Raw genomic sequence first — 23,315 nt, 5'->3', positions numbered from 1 at the left:
AGTAATTAAGTACTGACCACCCTGTGTATCCAGATGTTTATCTGGGTGATTGCTTTCGAGATTTTTTCTAAAGAAAGCATGGAAATTTAGTGTTTTCCTCCTTTGGTGTTAACAGCCCTAAGGTACACTTGCCTGTGTACTGAAGCAGATGTATACTTGTAGTCTCGGAGGAAGGTTGTCACCCAGACATAAACACAGGAACAAGTCCAGACTCATCCAATAATCTTCCATATCAATAATCCTGTCTTTAGCTTCATTTAAAAATTAGGCACAATTAGAAATAATTTTGCTTTTGAAAATGCCTTACTAAATTATAGTATTTCATATAAACATGTTACTGACAGTGAAGATCCAAAGCCTAACAAATTAAGCACTGAGGTGTTTACATGTTGGAACTATCCCTCTGTCCATACAACTACCAAAAAATGATTATTAACCATTCCCATTCTTTTTTTTTTTTTTAAGATTTATTTTATTTATTATTTTAAGAGTGGGGGTTGGGAGAGGGAGAGAGAATCTCAAGCAGAGTCCCTTCTGAGCTTGGAGCCTGATTCTGGTCTCCATCTCACCACCCCTGAATTCATGACCTGAGCTGAAATCAAGAGTCAGACCCTTAACCGACTGAGCCACCCAGGTGCCCCCTCCCATTCCCATTCCACATAACACAGCATTTGATAAAATGTCCAGAATGCTGAAACCTTCATTTGAATCTTAGTGCTGATCTTTCCAGTCTACATTTCCACTTGCTTATTGAAACGAAAGAAACTAAAATATTAGTCAACAAATACTGAACACCTACTATATATCACCCATTGTTCTAGGCAGCAAAAATGTTTCAGGCAATGTGTGACTTCACTCAGCAATTTAAGTTTGTGGGTTTATTGCTGTTATTTTCAATTTGGGACATAAACTTCTTTCCTGAAGCAGTCTTTAACTGATTGTCAGTTTTAGATTGTTTTAAATGTAATATTTGATGATTTCTTAGATTTATGTATTTATAGACTTAGAGTTTTCATATTTTCTTTTTTCCCTACCCAAAGGGGTAATTAAGTTCTCAGTAGATTTTGAAATCTTACCTTGCATCTTGTTTTGAATTTGTAGCCCAGAGCTCTACCATGAGTTACAAACTTTAATGTTTTCTGGGGCCAGGCAGGTATCATAAGTGTATGCTATGAAGAAGGCCAGTGTGAGTAAGTAGGGCTCAGTAGGGTCTGTGTCAAACTAAAACGTTTATGTCCCCCTGTAAACATTAAAAAAAAAAGTTTTTAAACCTGTCAAACACAGCGAAGGGCCCAAAGTTTCCAACATTCTGAAAATCTAGATGCGCATGAATTCTTTAGACCATTGATTTTGAAACACAAAAATGAAATAATCATTTTACTGGTAACAGTGATATATATTAGTTTTAAAATAAATGCTGGGAATTTTGCTGCATGAACGATTTATGGTGTGGGTGATGTGTATTATTTAGTTTAATATATTGTGGATACCTTTCCATGTCACATTATGTAGATCTATACCTCGTGTTGTTTAACAACTAGAGATTTCTATAGTAAGGATATACCATCAGCTATTTTTCCATTTCCGTATTGATGGATAATAGGGAAAGACTGAAGTATGCTTTGGCATTGTCTTTGCAGATTCTAAGAATTAAGTCCTTTTTCCTCCCCTTTTTCTTTGTTACTTTTAAACATTATAATTTGAATAAAAGCCCAATAGAGATTAGTTCTAAACTTAGAAGACGATTCTGAGAAAAAGTAGATTTATATCATTTATATAACTCTTAGGAAGCTTGAATTTAATTATTTTTTTTTTCTCGTTAAACACATGGCTGAACCATTATGAGGGGCATAATTTCTTGGACATTAATGGCTGAAGGATCCTTATATAATAGTTTGATTCCATTAAAAGATTCCATATAAATTCAAAGTATATAGTATATATTTATCAATATCACATATAAAGAGACAGCTATAAATAGTATATCTCTTGAGAACTGAAATTCATATTGTAGAGATCTTGCGTTCCTTGCTTTAAGAATCACTCATTACTTGTTTGTTTTATAAAATAAATAAGTGGTGCTTCCTTTTTTTTTTTTTAAGATTTTTTTATTTACTTATTTGACAGACAAGAGATCACAAGTAAGCAGAGAGAGAGGAAATGGGCTCCCCGCTGAGCAGAGAGCCTGAAGCCGGGCCCAGGACCCTGGGATCATGACCTGAGCTGAAGGCAGAGGCTTTAACCCACTGAGCCACCCAGGCGCCCTAAGTGGTGCTTTCTTAAAATTTAATCATTCTTATAAACTTACTTGAATTTTGTTCAGATGGAACTTAAAACAACTTTTTTAAGTTGTATTACTGTATTACTGATTGTATTACTTCCTGTATTACGCTTTGGTCTAATTTCAAATTTCATTCTGATTTAAAAAGGCAGCAAGAAATTCTTACTGGACATATAGAAAGAGCTTTTCACCTGGAATATAGATTTCTTTTTCTGTTATCTTCTAAAAAACTTTTCATGGAAATAGAATGCACATACAGTTAGAATATAATTTCTAGTATAGAGTCTAGTTCTCCTCCATCTAATGTGGGATCCAGTCACATCCCAGTAAATGAGAAATTGTTTGTGCTTTTAGCACTTTTCTAGAGGAGATATTTTATAACTTTCAGTACATTTGAGGCATTGGGAATGGCATTGGCCATGTTGGTGGTAGATAGTAAACCAGTGACCTGGCCTCTAAATGACTCTGTGGTAGGCACCAATTTATTCATTGTAGACTTGGCCATCTTAAAGATCTTCTGGTATTTTTTTAGAAGCAAAAAGTATTGGTAACTGAAGAAGAGAGCTTGGCTAACCTGGGACCAGGCACAATTCAAACCGGTACAATGACATTCTCTGTTGTTTATATATAAAGAAGCTGGGCTAGTCCCAGGACTCAGCTCTGGACTAGACTCAACTTTTGGGAAGGCCTTATTTCCTCTCTTAACAGAGGCCCAGAAGTATAGAAAATCCCACTTGCATTTCTGTAACTTATAAGGAAATGAGTGATGTCACGGTTTTTAAAAATAAATCATATAATTATGGATAGAGAAAAAAATTTAAAAATGAACATTTAGAAATGTTTTACAAAAGGTATAAACAGACATATTTACTTGGAAGTGTAAATTCACTGGACCACAAAAATTTTAATTCCATTATTTACCTTGGGTTATTCACTGAGGATGAATCTCTGTCCTTTGTCACTCATAGCTTCTCCTCTGCCCTCCCACAATAAATGATTGGGCGTTTGGATTTAACATATTATTGATTCCTCCTTTAACCATTGTAAAGTTCTTTACTGTTTCTGGTTAATTTGTTTACATTTGAATAATTTTTGTAGGATAAAAAGTTATATTGGGGCACCTGGGTGGCTCAGTGGATTAAGCTGCTGCCTTCGGCTCAGGTCATGATCTCGGGGTCCTGGGATGGAGCCCCGCATGGGGCTCTCTGCTCAGCGGGGAGCCTGCTTCCCTCTCTCTCTCTGCCTGCCTCTCCCGTCTGCTTGTGATCTCTGTCAAATAAATAAATAAAATCTTAAAAAAAAAAAAAGTTATATTAATTCATTGTTTTTAATTCATTATTTTTTCTAAGTAGATTATCAACTAAATTTTTCTTCTGTTTAGTGATGTGACCTGCAGCATCACCACTTTTGTTAGTTTTTCAGTGGAAAATATGTATGCTAAAGTAATAGTGATAACCTACAAAAGCCCAACTCTGAACATTGTTGGAGTAGTTAAAATATAAAAGCATAATGAATTTTGGTTTTCCTTTTATTTATTATGACAAACATATCTGCCCTCCCCCATATATTTAAACAGTGGAAATGAAATCATATGCCAAATTGTCATTCTTTAAAAAAAAAAAAAAAGTCTTTACAGAATTTAAATAGATAAAACCAGAAAATAGCATTAGTAATAGTTCAGAATGTGATTGAAATGAAAAACCTAGGAGTCATTTTTATTTACTTTCAAAATTTCAAGATTTGTATTAAAAGAATCCTTGTCTTCTTTCAGATAAATTTGCGCCTCATCTTGGTAAGCGGGAAAACAAAAGAGTTCCTGTTTTCTCCTAATGATTCTGCTTCTGACATTGCAAAGCATGTGTATGACAATTGGCCAATGGGTGAGTGGTGTTTTTCTCTTGAGAATGAATAATGTTAATTCTTTATGCCCTACCTCGTTTCACAAACATTTTGAAAAAGTTATGAAGACTTTAAAAAAAACAGATAATTGAGAGATTAGTCTTGGGAGTTAAAGGGGAAGGAACACTGTTATTTGTCACTTTGTTCTTCAGCTACTTTATTGCAAAATGGGGAAGGAGCCGGTATGCAAAATCTGTTTTTGCCTTAGAACCATTTTAATATGAATGAAAATTGTTTTTTTAAAAAAAACACAAAGTAGCTAACAGATGCACATAACTTTCATATCAGTAAATCTGTTTATACCAAAACACAAAGTAAAAGATAATAAAAATTATTTTTAACAAGTTAAACTATTTTCTCATTGGTCTATCCTATCTATAACTATAACCTATTTAAAATTGAGTTTGACATAAGTTAATCTCTAATTCATGTCACTTCGTGTGTCCTCTGAACGACAAGGGCGGCAAGAAGGTATAAAATCCATTTATGCATTGCATTTTCAAGTCAGTATCCATGACAAACAAAATTTGAGGGAGTCGAGGAGTGGTATTCTTACTTTCTCTGATTCTTTACCATGTGATAGGACTTTGCCTTGCCATCCTACAGTGAGTCTTTAGCTTGTTTTTTTCCTTCGAACTTTCCCTAAGTCAGCTTGGTCCTTTTTAGGGCATGTATTATAGTGATATCAATGTTTCAGCTGATTTAACTTAATTTTACTGGCCAAAGCAGTTTGGACTTTTAAGGGACAAGACTCATTTCAACAAAGAACACAGTGTATTCAAAATGAATCAATCAGATCAGTGTTTCTCAACCTTAAATAATATATGGAACTCCTTTAGAGGAAAAAATTCCTATAGATTCCCTAGTGCTGACTTAAATTATTTTTATTACAATTTTTTTTAAAGATAGAAACATAAAACCCATTTAAGATGCTTTATCCTTATTAACGCATTTACAACCATAAGACTAAAACAGATCTAGAAAGAGAATGCAAATATACTTCTAAAACCAATAATGTTTAAAGTAACAGCATTAATGATATATTTTTGCTAAAATCAACTCACTGCTTGTGCCATGAATATAGATAGTACTGTTGAGATTGGCATGCCTCTGCTCCTGCTTGCTCTACAAGGACCCAGTTCTCTGCAGATTCACCACAAAACCTTCATTTACATTGTGCCCGATTGTCATTTAGCCTTCACTTAGCAAGAATGCATTGTTTATGTATTTAGTGAACCTCTGTTCTTTTCTTACTAGCCTCTTGACAATTAAAGAAGTATGCTTGGCGCCATAAACTGCATATCTGGGCAATAAATCCAAAGACTGTAGTTGGTTATAAAATGATTATTTGAATTATCTAGATATTCTCTTCCAGATTATCATTAAAATGAAAACATGGTTTAAAACTTCTTGAGGAGGGCTTTCAGAACCATGCCTCTGTTGTTCTTGAACTCAGGATTCATAGACATACATTTAAGAAAAACTGATCTGGACAAATACTTTCAATTGACTGGATCTTTCTTCCCTTGATAATTAAGGGACTAGTCAATGTTAGTTCCTAAATCAGGTTAGAGGTAAGAAAGGAATTCAGAAAAGCTGAAGTAGACTAAACTTGGGGCTCTTAGGATATGGGAATTTCCTCATAGCCAGGCACAACAGTAACTAGGAAAAGCTTTTTTAAATACTTGTCTAATAGCGATGTTATACTAAATGTGATGTAGAAGATTACTTTTGTGATATGAGGAGGAGAGGGTAAAGATCAGTTTTGACATCTATGGTATTGTAGAAAAGATTACACAAGACAAAAAAGGGCAGTTCCTCTAAAAAATTCATGTTTAGGGAGCAGCATTATAACTTGTGGTTAAAAAAAAGTACTTTTACCTTCATAATTGTTTGACTTAGATATTAGAATTCCTTAAGAATTCCTGCAGGACTCAAATGCAGGTGTTTGTCATAAATAGTGTCCTAAATCAGTGAGCCAGCCAACTCCCAGCATTGGAAATTGATTTTATCAATCCCACCTTACTTAGTTTCACCACACAAATTTTTGAGCCCGGCCTTTCCTAAGTTTGCCACTTCACCCAGCAACTTTGGGCAATGCAGGGAAAACAATTTTTGTTTTACCTAAAATATTTAACAATCTAGTTCTACATTTTATCTCATAATAGGTCAGCAAATGTAAATATTTGTTGGCGCTAATAATGAAAGTATAGTAAATATTAAATCCAGTAGAAGAAAACACTTGGTGCCATATAATTTGGAAAGAGTTTTTCTTGGTCTGCTCTTAGGCAGTTTAGTGGAATATAGTTAATAGGTAGAATAGCTCTTACCAGCTCAGAGGTCCAAAAAAAAATCTGCTAAATATATGTTACCAGTTCCTGAAATGCCTCCTTAAAATATTGTCCTGTAGGTCTCTCTAAATTACAGATCCTCTGAGAGGAAAAGGTAGATAGCATATTAAACCCAATGAAGTATGTAGAAATCACAACACTCTGTATAAAATAGTGAAGTATGTAGCTTCAAGTTTTGCATCTCAAAAAAATACTTACAGATTTTTAGAGTATTTTTTTCTAATGAATTAGACACTGTCATTTGTCTTTATATGTATAGACACTTCAATCTTGACCTGGAATAGTCTGTTAAATGGTAATTTTGGGAGCAATGAATTCAGAGTAATCCATACTGAGGCTTAGTTGATCTTTCTTCTAGAAGAAGAGTTACTTGGGAGCACTAGTGTCAGAAGGCAACAGAGGCATACAAGTTGGGGAGGAAGGACCAGGAGAAAAAGCACCCGGGGCGGGGGTTGGGGGGTGCTAGAGAAGAAAGGACTCTGATTAATTTCTCCTGTCCCATTTCTGTTGTTCTGAGTCAGTGGGAGGCACACTTTTATCAAATTCATATTCATCATTTTGAACACTCAGAAGGAAAAGTGCTCTACTTACATCTATTCTGTCGCTTCTCTTCAGGATATTTTAAACTCATCCTTGTATTGACAGCTCCTTCTTTAGGAAACAAACACATCATACAAGAATTCTTGAGAAAGATGATAATGGAATTCCTCAAACCTTTGTCACAATCAGAGCTTAAATTATTACATCTACCAGCTAGTGAAATCACTAACCCTCTACCCTATCACAATATAAGTGTCCTTAACTCAGTATTTTAACAGAGTAGTATTCCATATTTCATTATAACAGAAGTTGTACACAAAATGAAATATTCTGCTACCCATATTCTACTCACCAGTTTGTTTTTTGATTTTCTTTATAAGTATATTTGTGTATACCTTATAATATTTTTCAGTTTTCTTCTGAATATTTTGGGTAAAGTGAACTTAGAGTAGTATCTTCTATAATGTTTATCACTTGGTTTCAGAAGACAGAATAATAAATCAATATTATCCAAAAGTAAACATTGTTAATTTTTTATTTTTAAAATTTGTGTTCTCTAGTTTTATTGAGGTACATTTTTTTGTTGTTATTCTATCAGTATATTAAAATCTTTGTTAAACTACTTGTCTCTAGCTTCAAATATATATTTTAACAGGTACAAAAATTGGAACATTATAGTATTTTCTGTTAATTACTGGTAATAGTAATTAATTTTCAAATGACATTTCTCTTTTCCTAGGATTAGATTTTCCCCAACTCGTTCATTTTAATCTTTAAACTTCAGGACTATAAACAATGCAATAATACCTTAACACTGTCTCGAAATACACCTAACAAGTTCACTGCTTCTTTTCAGACTGGGAAGAAGAGCAGGTCAGCAGTCCAAATATTCTACGACTTATTTATCAAGGACGATTTCTGCATGGAAATGTCACATTAGGAGGTAATAGTCACCTTTGTAATGGGATTTAATGTCTGTCTCATGGCAGTAGCATTCATTTGTTTGTTTCAATGCTGTTGGCTGATTTTACAAAAAAAAATTATTTCAAACTCATGAATTCTGCCTATTTTGGTAACTCTACTTCTTTACATTTTGCATTCTGTTGAATTTCATTTTAGCACTGTGAGAAGTATTTACTCCCTTATAAAATAAACTCTCTCTCCTTAGATGTAGGAATCCATACCTATTATTTTGTAATTTTATTGTACTTCTGGATACTATATGTTAGATGTAATAGTTTTAACTTAAAGCCAGACACACAGAGTAGGTAAAGTTTATGATAATGCATTTTCAGTCTGACTCTGTTATAATTGCCCATTTAGCAGAAATGAAGGTAAATGAGTTTCGCTAGAGAGACCTTGTAGTGTGAGGATTCAAAGAGCAGATTCAGAACCTGATCACTGGAGTTGTGCCTTGGCTCTGCTGCTTCCTGCTGTGGAATCTTGGGGAAGATGCTTAGCTTTCTTCATTGATAAAATGGGCTAACAATATTGCCTACCTCCTAGGGTTAAATTATATATTCAAAGCACTTAAAACAGTACTTGGCACACAGTGAACGCTTCTTTGGTATCACTGCTCTTTATATGTGATTGGAGACATATAGCTCAATAGTGCCCCCTTATGGGGTACATTCTCTACCATCAGCAGGTTTATTTTGTTTTTAGTTCCTGTTTTTCAAATATACTCTGATAATTAGAAATTTGTAGGTAAATGAAGTGATCCACTTTAATATTTTTCTGTAAATATAGTCTGACTTTTTTTCTCTAAACCTATCAATGAAATTGATCAATATAGCTGGGTGTTTGGTAAAGGTTGAATAACATCCAACTATGTGGTTTTTTTGGTCACAATTTTTCTTTTTAGTTTCCCTGTGTTCTTGAATGTGAATAATAAAGGAGAGAGTACACAGGGTCATGGTAATTATCTTCAAATACTGGAATGGCTGGTGTTGAAGAGTAGGCTAGCTTTGTATGGCTTGAGACTTGCTCTGTATAACCTTGAATTAGACTTAAGACCAACAGCTCGGGATCAAATGCAGACAGATACTATTCACTACAAAATAGAATTATTTGAGCATGTCAAGTTGCCTCAAGAAAGAATAGACCACTAAGGGAAAAGAGTGAAATCCTTGTTACTGGTTACATATAAGCAGTAGGTACAGCCATGGGTGGGGTTCAATCATTTTGTGGACCGTTAAACCAGGAGACCTGGGCATTCTTTGCCACTCTTGGGATTTTACGGTTCCAGTAAGTTTCAGATTTAATTTCTTTGTTACCAGGTTTCTTAAAACATAGCTCTGAATCCCCCTTTTTTGAGATAAAACTTTTTAGTTCCATAGAATTTCAGTCTACTAAAGAAAAGGTGTGATAACAGTCTTGCTAAGGATAAAGAAGATCAGCTACAAGTTTGACACTCAATACATTGCTGTTCATTCCTTCCCAAAATGTGATGGAGACTGTGGCATTCAGTCAGGAATCAACTAGGATACTTACTTAGAAATGCAGATTTCTACATGCTGGCTAGTTGAAGGAGAGCTCTCTCTGTCTCTGCCCCTTTCTTGTCCCCTCCCCTTTCCCCCATCGCCCAGTGTACTGCTGAACTGAAATCCTGGGTGATTTTTATGTGAGGCTGAAAACTCCTGTTCTGGGAGCACCTGGGTGGCTCAGTCGGTTAAGCCTCTGCCTTCTGTTCAGGTCATGATCCCGGGGTCCTGGGAGTCTGCTTCTCCCCTTCTCCCTCTGCCTGTCCCCTGCAACTCGTACTCTCTCTTGCTGTTTCTCTCTCAAATGAATAAATAAAATATATAAAAGAAAAAAAAAAGTCCAGTTTTAGATATTGTACAGAGTCAGAGTAGAAGCAGAAACATCCACAGTGAAGGAAAGAGAAAACCTTTTGAATTCTTCCTTTCCCTTCTTTGAAACCGTTATCATCCATATCCACTAATTCCAGTTAAAATTCAAATGGAAAAGAAAAATAATAATCCCCATCAATCAAATCTGTAGCCTCAAATGGTAAGCCACTCAGCAGCTTCCCAGGCCTGTCCAAACTTCTCTAAATGTACCTCTCCTCTCACTTACCTGTTTTCTGAGATCTGTCCTCCTCGCTTTCTCAAAATGAAGGTGATGATGAGGGTAGTATTGACTGCGTGCTTTCTTTGGCCAAAGCCCTGATCTACACAGTGGTCCTTGACTATTTCAGTTAGTCAGTACAGCTGTAAAGGACAAGTGATAGAATTACTGTCTCTGTTTGGGTAGAGGAAACTGAGGCCAGGGGAGCAGGTAGATGACTCGCTCATGACTCATCTCACATTGGCAAGTATTGGAGATGTGATTTTCAACCCAGATCCAGCTTACTAGAGTCCAGGAGATGATAGGAGACTGATATGCAACTTGAAGTTCAGTCTTTCCCAGTATATTTGACGAAAAACTTTATAATCCAAAGCTCTATTATTTGCATGTTAATGTTAAATAAGCCCTAGGGGATGATCCAAAAAAGGCCTCCTCTTATTTCATCAAGTATGTATTTATGGACCATCATACTTCATTTGAACTTGAGAACTTAAGAGAATAGACTAAATAATGGCTGGCCAACTTTAAGTGAGCTAGAAACTCACCTTGATTATGAATAATATTGAAGATATTTAGGAGCCTTTTTCAATCTACATGTTAACCACCATCCTATGGAGCAAGACTTAAGAAGCAGGTAGCAGGAGGATGGTACTTGCTAAGTGATAATGGATGTCATAACTAAATCATCTCAACTATGGAAATAACTTTAAAAGTTAGATATACTGGCTGCTTCTAATTTTACACACAGAATAACAAAGCAATTCACCATGAAACTTAACGTCTGTATTTGCTTAAGTGGTTCGTGGATACATGGTGTGTGTTATATCTATTCTGTGTCTGAAGCATTTCATAATAAATTTTCTTATTATGAATGAAAAAACCTTTTAAGTTAAGACTTGATTAGATAACAGTGATTATTAGTAATGCCAAGATAGTGGTTCTCTTAAATTAACTGTTTAAAGAAAATTGTTTTCTCATTGAAAAATATAGGGTTGATAATAAATATTTAAAATTGAGTTTGTTGCTTTTTCTATTTCTACATTATAGTTGCCTGTTCAGTGCAGTAATTTTATTAGGTGCTGCATATTAGACAGATAATTAGATTCAGAAACAAATGTCTCTTAATCTAAACTTTTCCCTAATCTAGAAAAGGTATTCTCAGAAACTTTTTTTTAGCTCCTTTTCTCCTCTGAAGGTTATCTCCAATATTAATTAATGACATATTTTCTCTCGTCCCCTTCCTTCAACAGTATGATTATTGGTGTCAAACTAAGGGCCATAGCTGGGCACAATAATTCCTGAATTGTTTCTGATAATATTAACCCAATTTCATTTTCTAAGAGATGCTCTCACTGGTAAGAAGTTCAGTCTGCTGAGGAGGTCCTGCAAAGAGCGATCAGTTCTTTAAATGGTTTCAGTTCTGATTAGTGATTTCAGTAGGTCAGTATATATGTAACAGACTATCTTCTGTTTTTCCCATAGCATTAAAACTTCCTTTTGGCAAAACAACGGTGATGCATTTGGTGGCCAGAGAGACGTTGCCAGAGCCCAATTCTCAAGGTAATCCTCACACTGGAGAGGCTTCTCGCTCAAGCTGCTGAGACAGGCACTCAAAAATGGTTCCGTGTTTTTGGACCTTCTGAGGGAAAGGAAGTTTTCATTGTTTATGATCAGAGCTTGTTAAGCAAATAACCAGACATCCTGGAAACGGGCTATAATTAAAACAGCTATAATTATCATTATAGCTTTTTAATTTAAAAAAATTGCAAACATTAAAAAAAAAATTCTTACTATGTTTGGATGCCCCCCTCCCCCCACCCCTTAATTTGAGCATTTTTATAAATCAGGCTTTTCTGCATTTTCTCCAGGTCAGAGGAATCGTGAAAAGACTGGAGAGAGTAATTGCTGTGTAATCCTGTAAACACTGTCCGCTACGTGTGCTGTGATGTAGTCTTTGTCTTTCATGCTGCTGGGACGGAAGAGACCCAACATTGCTTCAGAATCCCTTAGGGAGAGTCTGCCTGTAAACACATGGAACTGAATGATCTCATGAACACTGTCATCTTCTCGCATCAGAGTAAAAAGAACCAAGAACATTTTTCACTACGATTTTTTATTTCTAGTGTCTTTGTTTATGTTGAGCAGTTTTAAAATATGTTGGTTTATGAATGCTGTCAATCTCCGGGGGCAGAGTTAACAAGTTATCTTCCCTAGCGGAAGCCATTTTGCTGCCACAGAAACGTTCATCACCAGAACTAACAAATCAATATAGTTTGCACTAAAAAAGATTGACATTATTTTCTTCATCAGCAGAATTTGCAACATGGTTTATGGCACCTAGAAATTCTCAGAAATACAATATTCCACACTGGAAAACACTCAGCAATTAATGGAGTTAATTAGTGGGCCAGCTGGAGAGGGAGAAATGGAAAAGAAACTGAAATGTCGGGGGCGTTCTATCAGAGTCAGCCCCGGTGGCTGCACTGGCACAGAACACACAACTGAGTGTGACTGTTTTCATCGCAACACATGGAAAAACAAAATGTGCCTGCTGTTTAAAGCACTCAGCGGAGAGCTGATGAAACAAATTGCTTTTCCTTTCACACACGCACTCCTCAGTCACGCGGTCACCGAGTGCTTGTCCACGCAGCACAAAAGGAGTGCGAGTGCGCTTCCTAGCCTTAACGTGGGAGGGTCAATGCCATACTCGTAGACTTGCATTGCCGCGCAGAGATCATAGAAAACCTCATTTACTCATCAGTTTCATGTATTTGAAGATCAGCAAATTGAATTTTTCCATAATTATTGCTCGTCTGTAACTGTGTCCAGTGTCACACTCACTCATTAGAGTTCAAATGAATTCTTAAAATTAAAATAGTTCTCCATAGTAACTAATTTTGTTTCTTTATGTAGTTTGCATTTGGTATTAGTGCTTGCAATTGTATTAAAATCAAAAGCTGACTTTTAAGGCATCCCACATGATTGAGGATGCCATTCTTTTGTTTTGTACCAATAATTTAAAAATTGATATGCTAAACCAATTTGCACAGCACTAAAGCATGAGCTAGTTTCATCTAAACCTGTAAAAATATAAAAGATTTTATATTTTTTCACTGGGAAGAAATTCTTCCTGGATGAAATTACAAATATGTGTAGAATATATTTAATAAAAAACTTATAAAATACCTAACTATAGAACTTAAATATAGATTGGCGTGTAGTATATAGAACAATATTCCATATAAATAACTTTAGCCTTTATAAAAACGAAGTTGCAGGCTGACATTATGTTCTGTACTTAAGTAAGTGTCCATGACCCTTAAAAACATTCAGTGTAAATGGTTTCAAAAGGTCAGCTTTGTCTAAAGGTAATCAGGTTATTTTGTTCATTGTCAATGCTTTGATGAAAAGGCTTTATATGCAGTAGATCTACGAAAATACTGTTCATACTGATCAGAATTAAATTTGTATAGAGCAGAGTTTTAAAACGAATGTAAATAGCACCAAACATTTTCTTTCTGCAACCTGTACTTATAGATTCTTTCTGTAAACTAAAAAAAAAAAAATATATATATATCGTAGTGCATTTCAGTGCTAATTTTAAAGGTCTTGGTTAAGTCAATTATTGTTTAAACACCGTCTTATCCATGTTAAAATTTGTTTTCTACTTTTGTTTCTGAATCTTTAAGAAATTTGTTTAATATTCTCTTGTTAGTTTCAGGAGTATTCACAGTGTATCTTTGATATTTAACCTGGTTAATTTGCACACAGAGCAACAATGGATAGCATTATGCAGTCTCTGTTATCACTAAAATGTTGTATTCGGATGTTAAATATTTATATGCTTTGTTGACTAGCTCAAATGTGAATTCAGTTAGTGTTGACTAAAGAGGAAACTGATAGTTACTTAATTGGGCAATTAAGCCATTTATGGCTCTATTCTTCTTTTGTAAAACAAACTACTGGTAATTATTTTTAATACCTATTTTAATTCTAATTACTCTTCTGTCTTTCCAAAGTTAAAGACTATTAGTTAATTATGATTGAATTTTTATGATGGTTTAAAAATAATTATCTTTTAGTTTTCAATATATTTTTCTGTGTGTTCTCATGTTCTAAATTTCCCTTTTACAAGACCTCAATTTAAAGTTTGCAAAATGGATAAACCGGTTCATTAGTAGAGAAGGAATTATGTCGCTTAATTCCTGATGACATTAACATTGTTGTGCAAAATGGAGAACAAAATAAAATAGCAGTAAAATTATATACTGAAAACACCAAAAATTTAGATGCCTTAATAGTATATCCATGAAAATACTCAACTATCCCTTTGAAAATAGTTCCTTGGACTGCCTGAGGTTAAAATATGATTAATCATATCCAAGGCTACTATTTGAAGATCCCTCTGCCAAAAATAACAGCTCACTTACCGAGAGGTAAAGGCTGCATAGATCCGTAATGTAAATAAAGCCTGAATTATGGGCCTGTGACCCTGCCCAGTGCTTGGTATCTAACTCACCTCTTTTACCTAAATTATCCTAGACTTTGTTAAGTGTTCTGGACAAGGCAAAGCTTTTCTTCTTTATTAAAACCTCAGCATGTCTCCTTGATCTGAATTATTTGCTTTCTGTTCAAGATAGGTTGTATCTTATCCTATCATGAAAAATAGAGTATCTAACATCGTCAGTCACATTAAATGAGGTTTTCTCATAACAAACATTTATCCTTAGTTTTATGTCATCTTGACCAATGTTGCAGTAATTTCTGTTAGCTGATTGTGGTAAACAATGTTTAATGTGAAAACAAATTAAAACTTTCTTCATCTGTTGTAGAATATTTTCTTCTTTTAAATGACTTCTATTTGCAATTTTGGTGTATTTCCCTGTTCTTTGTTTCTATTGCTTTTCTCTTCAATTTATTTTTATTACATTCTCTAGTAAAATCACCCCGCACCAGCCTTTATTCTTTCATTTTAACCAAAATCAAAGAGAAGTGATCAATCAGAATTTAGCATGCCTTCACACCATCCTTATTGGTTATTGTCACTGGCATGTCTCCAGTTTCTTTCCATTACCATTTTGTAATACAGTCGCTTGTTAGCCGAGCCGCAAACAGGTAGGAGGAAGGCTTGAGAGAAGAGTATATAACCTAGAATCGTGCCTGAAACAAGTATAGGCAGCTGGCTGCTCAGTATGGTCTCCCTGGCCCCGGGGGCAGTGGGCTTCTTGGTCAGGACAACAGGTGACCGCTGTGCCTGCCCCCCACCCCCGCCAGCCTCCTGGTGCGCTTTCTTCCCAAGACTGCAGCACACATGAAGCTCTTTGAGGGACTTGGTGGGAGGGGCATGTCTTCTGGAAGAGTTCACCAGCAAAATTTATGAGAAACATACAATCCTTGGAGAGTCCAGTTTAAACCAGCACTAGAATATGAAAAACTTTCACTTACCATTTGGTGGTCTTTGACCATTCTATGTCAAATGTTCATCCTTTAATATTATTTTGTGTGTTCTGCCTCTTTTTCAAAATCACAACTTTCAAGACATACTGCGTAGTGACACCTGGGTGGTTCAGTTGGTTAAGCACATCTGTCTTTGGCTCCCCTCATGATCCCAGGGTTCTGGGATCAAGCTCCACGTTGGGCTCTCAGCACAGTGGGGAGCCTGCTTCTCCGTCTCCCTCCGCCTGCTGCTTCCCCTGCTTGTGCTTTCTCTCTCTGTCTAATAAATAAATCCAAAAGAAAAAAAAAGGCAGACAGTGAGGAGTGCTTCAACATACTCCCCTCTTGCACACTAGCTGGGTTCTGATGTTTTTACACCGTTTGACCCTACCCCTTCATGTGGCCCAGCGAAGTGTGTGCTTCTCCCATCACCAGGACTTAAAAAAGCCCATTCCCTTTGGTGCGGTCGGTTCAGGAGTGGGCATGGGACCTATCCTGGCAAGTGAAACTTGAAGGGAACTCTGCTGATGGTTTCTGGAGAAAGTTCTCACACCCAAGGCAGCCTTCCAAGAGTCTTTTGCCTCTGGACATGATTCTGTCTGGATGACCTGACTGAAGCCACTGTGGTCTGGGGGCAAAGCCGGTACCCTGAAGTTGCAGAGCAGAGGGAGAGAAAAACACCTGGTCCCGGAGGACATGGCAGAGCTGTGGGGTTTGCCCACTGTGGAGCCCGAGGCGCGCTCATAAATTTATTAGGGTTTTTCCCCACTTCCACTCATACATTCCTAATGATACATAGAAAGGAATACTAGACAGCAACATATACTCCAACTTTATGAAATTAGCTTGCAAAAGGAGAAAAATGATTCTGTGTTCACATCTCTCAAAAGTAAATCTCTGACTAGATAGTTGCCAATTATCCCGAAGGTGAAGGAAAACAGAATTCTTAAGACACCATCATGGCCACAGCCCAGCTCCACAATCATATTTTTTTAAACGGCACAAGCAGAAAATGAGAGTTTGGACATGAGATCAAGATGGAGATAGTAAGTGTCAAACACCCCTGTGCATTGTGTCAGAAAAGCCTGGAATGAACTGGCATTGACCAAAAATAATGAAAAGTACATGTTCACTCTGCTTGAAAGAACAAAGCAGGAATACACCACTGCTTGTCACTGGCTGGGCCTTAGAATCATTGAGGGAATATATATATATATATATATATACACTTTTTAAAAAAATATTGATGTCCAGGCCTCTCACATCAGCCAAATTAAATCTGCCTACTTGTGGCTTGGAGCTGTCGCCTGAATTTCTGCTGATGACCAAAAACAGAACCACTTCAATACCAGGAATACGAGGGAACACAGTGGAGGGGTGGGAGTCAGTACATTTCAAATGGGACTGGAAACCCAGTGAGATGGTGGACACAGGAAGCAGGGGCCAGCTACTGTAGGCTCAAGCACCCAGACCCAGACCACTAGCATTTCCCAATTTTAAGGGAACATGGGCGAAGGCCAATCCTGTTCTGTTGTCAGGAGCAGAGGGGAAGCCCCAGACCCTCTCCACTCCTAATGGCCTTGGCACATGCTGGGACCACAAGAAGGCCCAGACAGCCCTCTCAGTATCCTCCCCGCGATCCCCAACCCCCATGTGCCTAGAATGCTGCTTTGTGTTCCCCACTTCCTCTCCTCATTCCAGAAACCCTGTTACCTGGCCCTGCGGAATCCAGAATCCAGCAAAAGCCTGCCATATTGCCGCAACCTGGAAGTTCTTGTTCATCTTTGAACCCTCCCTTGAGGGTAGGTTACTACCCCTCGCCTGTAGTCCTAGAAGTACTGTGCTTTCAAAAGTGGCCATTGACTGAGTGCTTGCTTGGTGACAAATACCACTCTATGCTCCTGACCTGGGCTCATGCAACAGGTGACAAAACAGGCCCAGAGAAGTATAGTTTGTTTTTTGAACATCAAGGTTCACTTTCCCGGGCAGAGACTGTTCCTGAAAATATTCTTTGTTGTTCTCTTTTGTTTCTAAAATTAATCTTTGCCCATTGTAGATCATCTCATGACTACAGATGAGTATGAGGAGAAAGAAACTAACCCCATCATACAGTATACACACTTTAAAAAAATATATACACACTTTAAAAAAAAAATATTGATGTCCAGGCCTCTCACATCAGCCAAATTAAATCTGCCTACTTGTGGCTTGGAGCTGTCGCCTGAATTTCTGCTGATGACCAAAAACAGAACCACTTCAATACCAGGAATACGAGGGAACACAGTGGAGGGGTGGGAGTCAGTACATTTCAAATGGGACTGGAAACCCAGTGAGATGGTGGACAAAGGAAGCCAATTACTAGTATCTTGGTGAATTTCTTCTAGTCCTCTTTATTAATATGTACACATTAAAATAAAAACAACAGACACAGTATACCAAATTTATATACTATATAACAGACTCTGTATACTGAGTTTATATACTATTTTTCTTCTTTGACGTAAGTATATCCCCAGAATATTAAATCTCCTTTGAAAACATTTGTTGATAGCTATGTAATACTCCTTTTATAGGCATATCATTTTCATGTATGCATTTAATAAATGTATACTGTTAAAATTACATTGGAATAACACTACACCCTCACCAGCATGGCTAAGGTTAAACGGAATGAGCATATCAAGAGTTGGCAAGGATTTTAAGCAATGCTCATATATTCTTGGTGAGAATGTAATTTAGAACAACTGTTATACAAAACTATTTTGTGGTATCTACCAAAGCTAAAAATATGTATATCTTGTGACCTAAAAATTCTACTCCTAGATGAATACTCAACAGAAAAGAACATGTTTGTCCATAAAATACATGTACAAGGAAATTTATAGCCACTTTATATATAAACAAGAAGCAACCCAAGTGTCCATCCACAGTAGAATGGATTTTTAAATTATGGAATATTCATACAATGAAATATTATTAAGCAGCATAAAACAACAAATCTCTGCTCCGCTATGTGCAACATTATTAAAGGAAGAAGCCAGACATGAAAGAATACATGCTGAATGAGCTCATTTAGGGGAACCTGGGTGGCTCAGTTGGTTGGGCAGCTGCCTTCAGCTCAGGTCATGATCCTGGAATCCTGGGATCTCGTCCCTCATCAGGCTCCCAGCTCTGTGGGGAGTCTGCTTTTCCCTCAGACCTTCTCCCCTCCTATGCTCTCTCTCACTCTCAAATAAATAAATAAAATATTAAAAAAAAAAAGAAATATTGAACATGTGCTGAAAACACTCACCCCAGGAAACACACAGGCCATTGGGGATAGAGGTACAGTTGGCCCAGGGCACCTCCAAGCTTCATGCCCCTCACCCAGGCTTCTAATGATGGACACGTAGGCAATTTCAAACATTTCTACACATAACCCAATACAAGAAAATACGAAGAGGGTGCCCAGATGGCTCAGTCAGTTAAGTGTCCAACTCTTGATTTCATCTCAGGTCATGATCTTCAGGTCCTGGGATCAAGCCCCATGTGGGGCTCCACCAGGCTCCACGCTTGGTGTGGAGTCTGCTCGAGATTCTCTCTCTCTCTTCCCTGTCCTTTGCCCCTCCTTGCAATACTCACATGCACTCTCTTTTTCTCAAACAAACAAAAAAAGAATAAAGAAAAAAGGAATTACTGAGAAAATGTCAAATGTTTGACTATATGAAGAATGAAAATTTTAAAAATTTCCCCAACTTTGTATTTGAAAAATTACAAAACCTACAGAAAAGTTGCGAAAATGGTCCAGTGAAAATGTGTATATCCCTCATCAACGTATCCATCATTTGTTACCATTTTGCCACGTTTGTTTTCTCTACATATAATTGTATAGAGAAAGAGGTACTTGGAATACAAAGATACAAAGAGCTAGGGGTGAGTCCTGAGACTTTGAAAGTGCAGATCTTGTATCTCTTTACCTGGAAATCCTATGGTATCTATTTTCTAAGAAATATTCAAGAAATTCCTTTCATATTCAGGAAATTTAAAGTATATTACTTATAAGACAGCTGATATTGAAATTTCCACAATTGTCCCAGTAACATCCGTTAAGCTGCACCTCCCACTCCCTCCACCCGCATCAATCAAGTATCACACATGTCATTTGTCACATCACCTGATCTTTCTCCCAGGGGAATTCCCTGTGCCTTTTATCTTTCAAGATATTGATATTATTGAAGGGTCCAGGCTAGTTGTGCAGCCTCTCGAGAGACTTTGGAATGTTTTTACCCCTGCCTCCCTGTCCCTCTTGCTCCTGAGGGACCACTGTCCCTCCCCAACTGTGACTCTCCTGCCATCAGGCAAGAGTATCCACTAGCCTTTCTCTGTAGTCCACAACCGCACTGCAGGGAAATGGACTTCTGCGCTCTGGAAGTGGAGAGAGCCACTCAGAGGTCTTCAGTCTGCACTCAACGGCCGTGAACACAGACCACCCATCACACTCAGGGGCTGGGACCCATAAGCACAGTTGCCTAGGAAAGTACATCTAAACATAAGAAACAAACTACCAAGAGCACTATTATTGCTTTGAAATCTTATTCTGAGAACATTATATTCTAAAATTGAATTAAGTGAAACTGGAGAAAAGTGAGAGGAAAGTAAAGCCATGGAATGTAAGGACCCCAGTCTCTTGTATGGAGCCTGATTCAAACATGTTTTCTTTCCAGATTCTTTTCCCATTGCTGGCTCCAGGCAGCAGGGTGCAGAACATCTGTGTTGTACAAATATACCACAGTTAAAAATCCATCCTACTATTGATGAGCATTTGGGTTGCTTCTTGTTTATGAATAAAGAGGCCGTGAAGATTCCTGTATGTGTATTTTAAGGACAAACACATTCTTCTAATATATCCCTGTTTCACCCCCATGTTGGATCAGAAAATTGGGCACATGTATGACTTGGTAAGCTATGTGTGATGACTAATTTTGTGTGTCAACTTGACCAGACCGTGGGGTTATACCCAGATATTATGCTGGGTATTTCTGTGAGGATAGTTTTTGATGAGATTAACATTTAGATGAGTAGACTGAGTCAAGCAAATTTCTCTCTCTGATATGGGTGGGCCTGGTCCAATCAGTTGATGGTCTTAATAGAAAAAAAGTTGCCTGTCTCCCGAGTGAGAAAGAATTCTTCCTGCCTGATGGCCTTCAAACTTCCTTTGGACAACGACTAAAAACCGTACTTCCTACATTTCAAATCTGCTGGCTTTTGGAGTGGAGCTATACCATCAGCTTTCTCTGAGTCTCCAGTTTGCCAACTTCTGATCTTAGGACTTGCCAACCTCCCTAACTGCATGAATCAGTTCCTTATAATAAATCCCTGTCTCTACATGTACATGCATCCTATTGGTTATATCTCCTGGGAGAACTCCAACATACTATGCAGCTGATAATTCTTAAAGGGATAAAGATTCAGCCACGTGGGGGTGGGGCTGCTACCATAATAGCTCCCAAGGATGTGACATCTTTAGAGATTCCTATCTCACTATTTCTTTTTTGTTTAGCTCTTTATTTTTGTTGTCTGCTTTCCGTAGCAGGTTTGAACTCTGGTAGGTCTGCATGTTAGAATGTGTGGGATTCTTATATTCTTGACCTCAGTGGTCCAGCTGTATTACTAGAATATGCTGCAACCTTGGACAAGAAATCTCTTTCCTAAATATAATCAAATGTTGCCTGTGTCCTAAGCATTTGGTAAGCCACCAGGGATCCTGAGTGGACTGGAATGACTACTGCTCTAAAGAAGCCAATAGAAAGATGCCGAACAGTATTTACATGTCAGCAATTGTGGTACAACTTGAGAGATACAAGGGTATAGGCACAAGATCTCATGAGGACACAATGAGCATGTACAATTCAGGGATGGCTCCTTGGGGGAAGATAATGTCCAAGTAGAATCTTTAAATAAGTAGGATTTGTACATCATTGTTCAGTGTTCAGTCTTGTTCACAATACCGCAAAGGTAGAAGCTATCCAGATGTCCATCAACAGAAGAATGGAAGAGCAAAAGTGGTACTCTGTCCAATGGAATACTACTCAGCCTTGCAAAGGAAGGACATTCTGACACATGCTATAGTGTGGATGAGCCTAGAAGGAAGGAAGTAGACACAGAAGGACAAATACTACATGATTCTGCTTACACAAACGACCTTGAGGAGGCAAATACGTGGAGATAAATAGTAGAACAAAGGTTGCCAGATGCTGAGGGGAGGGGGGAACAGGGAGTTAGTGCTTAGGGGGGGACAGAAATTCAGTTTGGAAAGATGGAAACCGCCCTGGTGATGGATGGTGGTGATGGTGGCACAACGGTGTGAATGTACAGGATGCCCCTTAATGGCACACTTAAAAATGGTTAAAAAGATAAATTTCGCGTTCTTATAATTTTACCACCATAAAAAATAATAACAAGGGATTTCAAAAAGAGGAGTAAGCATAATATAAGAAAAGGAGCATGGCCGAGTGCCCAAGAGGGAAGGTAGAAGGGGGTGCACAATCAGAAATGAAGAGGCCATGAGAGCGGGCCACCTGGCTGGGAAATTATGAGTGGCTCAATATGCCTTCAGCATGGAAGGCATGACCTTCATGGAGGAATGAAGAAAGTGAGGGGTGCAAAGGTCTGCAAGGAATGTGACCTGGGGAACCTGGGGAGACCTGCCAATGACTTTGGACCTTTCTGGAGATGGTTGCTCAATTAGGTATCATCCACACTTGCATCACCCGGAATGAACTCTGGTCATCATCTTGGCACAATTCCGCCAGCCTTTCCATCATAATAAATTATAAATTATTGCTTTTGCTTTAAAAATCTTATTATCCAATCTCAGACCTATAAATACAGAGAACAAATGGATGGTTGCCAGAAGGGAGGAGGGATGGGCAAAATGGGTGCAGGAGAGTGAGAGACTCAGGCTTCCGGTTGTGGGATGAGGAAGACGGGGATGAAAGGCACCACACAGGGAATACAGTCAATGGTGTTGTGATGGCGCTGTGTGAAGACAGAGGGGAGCAAAGCCCAGCATCACACAAAGTTGTCCAATCACTCTGTTGTGCACCTGAAAGTAGCATTATGTGTCAACTCTATTCAAACTTAAAGATTTTAAAAACAAAATAAAACAAAATACGTTTTGTTATGAAGAATTCAAACAGTCCTAATGCAGAGACAACCTCAAGCCCATCACTCACAAATAAGAACATGGTCTGAGTATTTTCTATTTATACAGCTGGTGGAGATAGTTCATGGGCACAATCACTTTTACACACTTGGGATCATATCACAGAAGCTGTCTTTAATTTTTCAGGTATTTAGTATCAGTTGATAATATAAACCAAAGTGAAGCTGAAAGAATTACTAAGGTCATATAAAAGTTTTTCAGCACAAGAGGGCTTTTTCCCAAAAATCCCTAAAGGATTAAAAAGAAAGTGATTATGAAGGAGAAAGGAGAGGCTTGGTATTGTTTATTTCTGTAACTTTCTGAATCAGTTTCAGATAATACTGATTGACTCCTTTCTCTAACAGATGAAAATGTTCATACTTCTTCCATTCAACAACCCCTGAATTTTGTAGGTTGTGTGATAATTTCAGTATTTTCCAGATTCCTAAGGCATACCCTCTGCTCTATAATTACATGTTCTCATAATTATTTAGTTTTGACTCTATATTTAAGTGAATTCCATATTCACTTGTCAGTCTTTTATCAGAGCTTCCTT

The 23,315-nt window shown here is 37.4% G+C and overlaps 1 protein-coding gene across 1 annotated transcript in view; it reads left to right on the top strand.

Annotated features, from left to right (window-relative positions):
- UBL3 (ubiquitin like 3) overlaps positions 1-14,971 on the top strand; it is a 63,606-nt gene extending 48,635 nt beyond the window's left edge. Inside the window, exons 2-5 of the mRNA XM_004774812.2 lie at positions 4,053-4,161; positions 7,928-8,014; positions 11,623-11,700; positions 12,009-14,971. Coding sequence (XP_004774869.1) covers positions 4,053-4,161; positions 7,928-8,014; positions 11,623-11,700; positions 12,009-12,061 — 327 coding nt within the window. The 3' untranslated portion in view covers positions 12,062-14,971. The remainder of the gene's footprint in view (positions 1-4,052; positions 4,162-7,927; positions 8,015-11,622; positions 11,701-12,008) is intronic.
- Positions 14,972-23,315: the final 8,344 nt, after the last annotated feature.

This window comes from Mustela putorius, unplaced genomic scaffold (genome assembly GCF_011764305.1).
Source record: "Mustela putorius furo isolate JIRA1106 unplaced genomic scaffold, ASM1176430v1.1 tig00003942_pilon_pilon_pilon, whole genome shotgun sequence".
In the NCBI taxonomy this organism is placed as follows: domain Eukaryota; kingdom Metazoa; phylum Chordata; class Mammalia; order Carnivora; family Mustelidae; genus Mustela; species Mustela putorius.
This window is presented reverse-complemented; position numbering and strand designations above follow the sequence as displayed.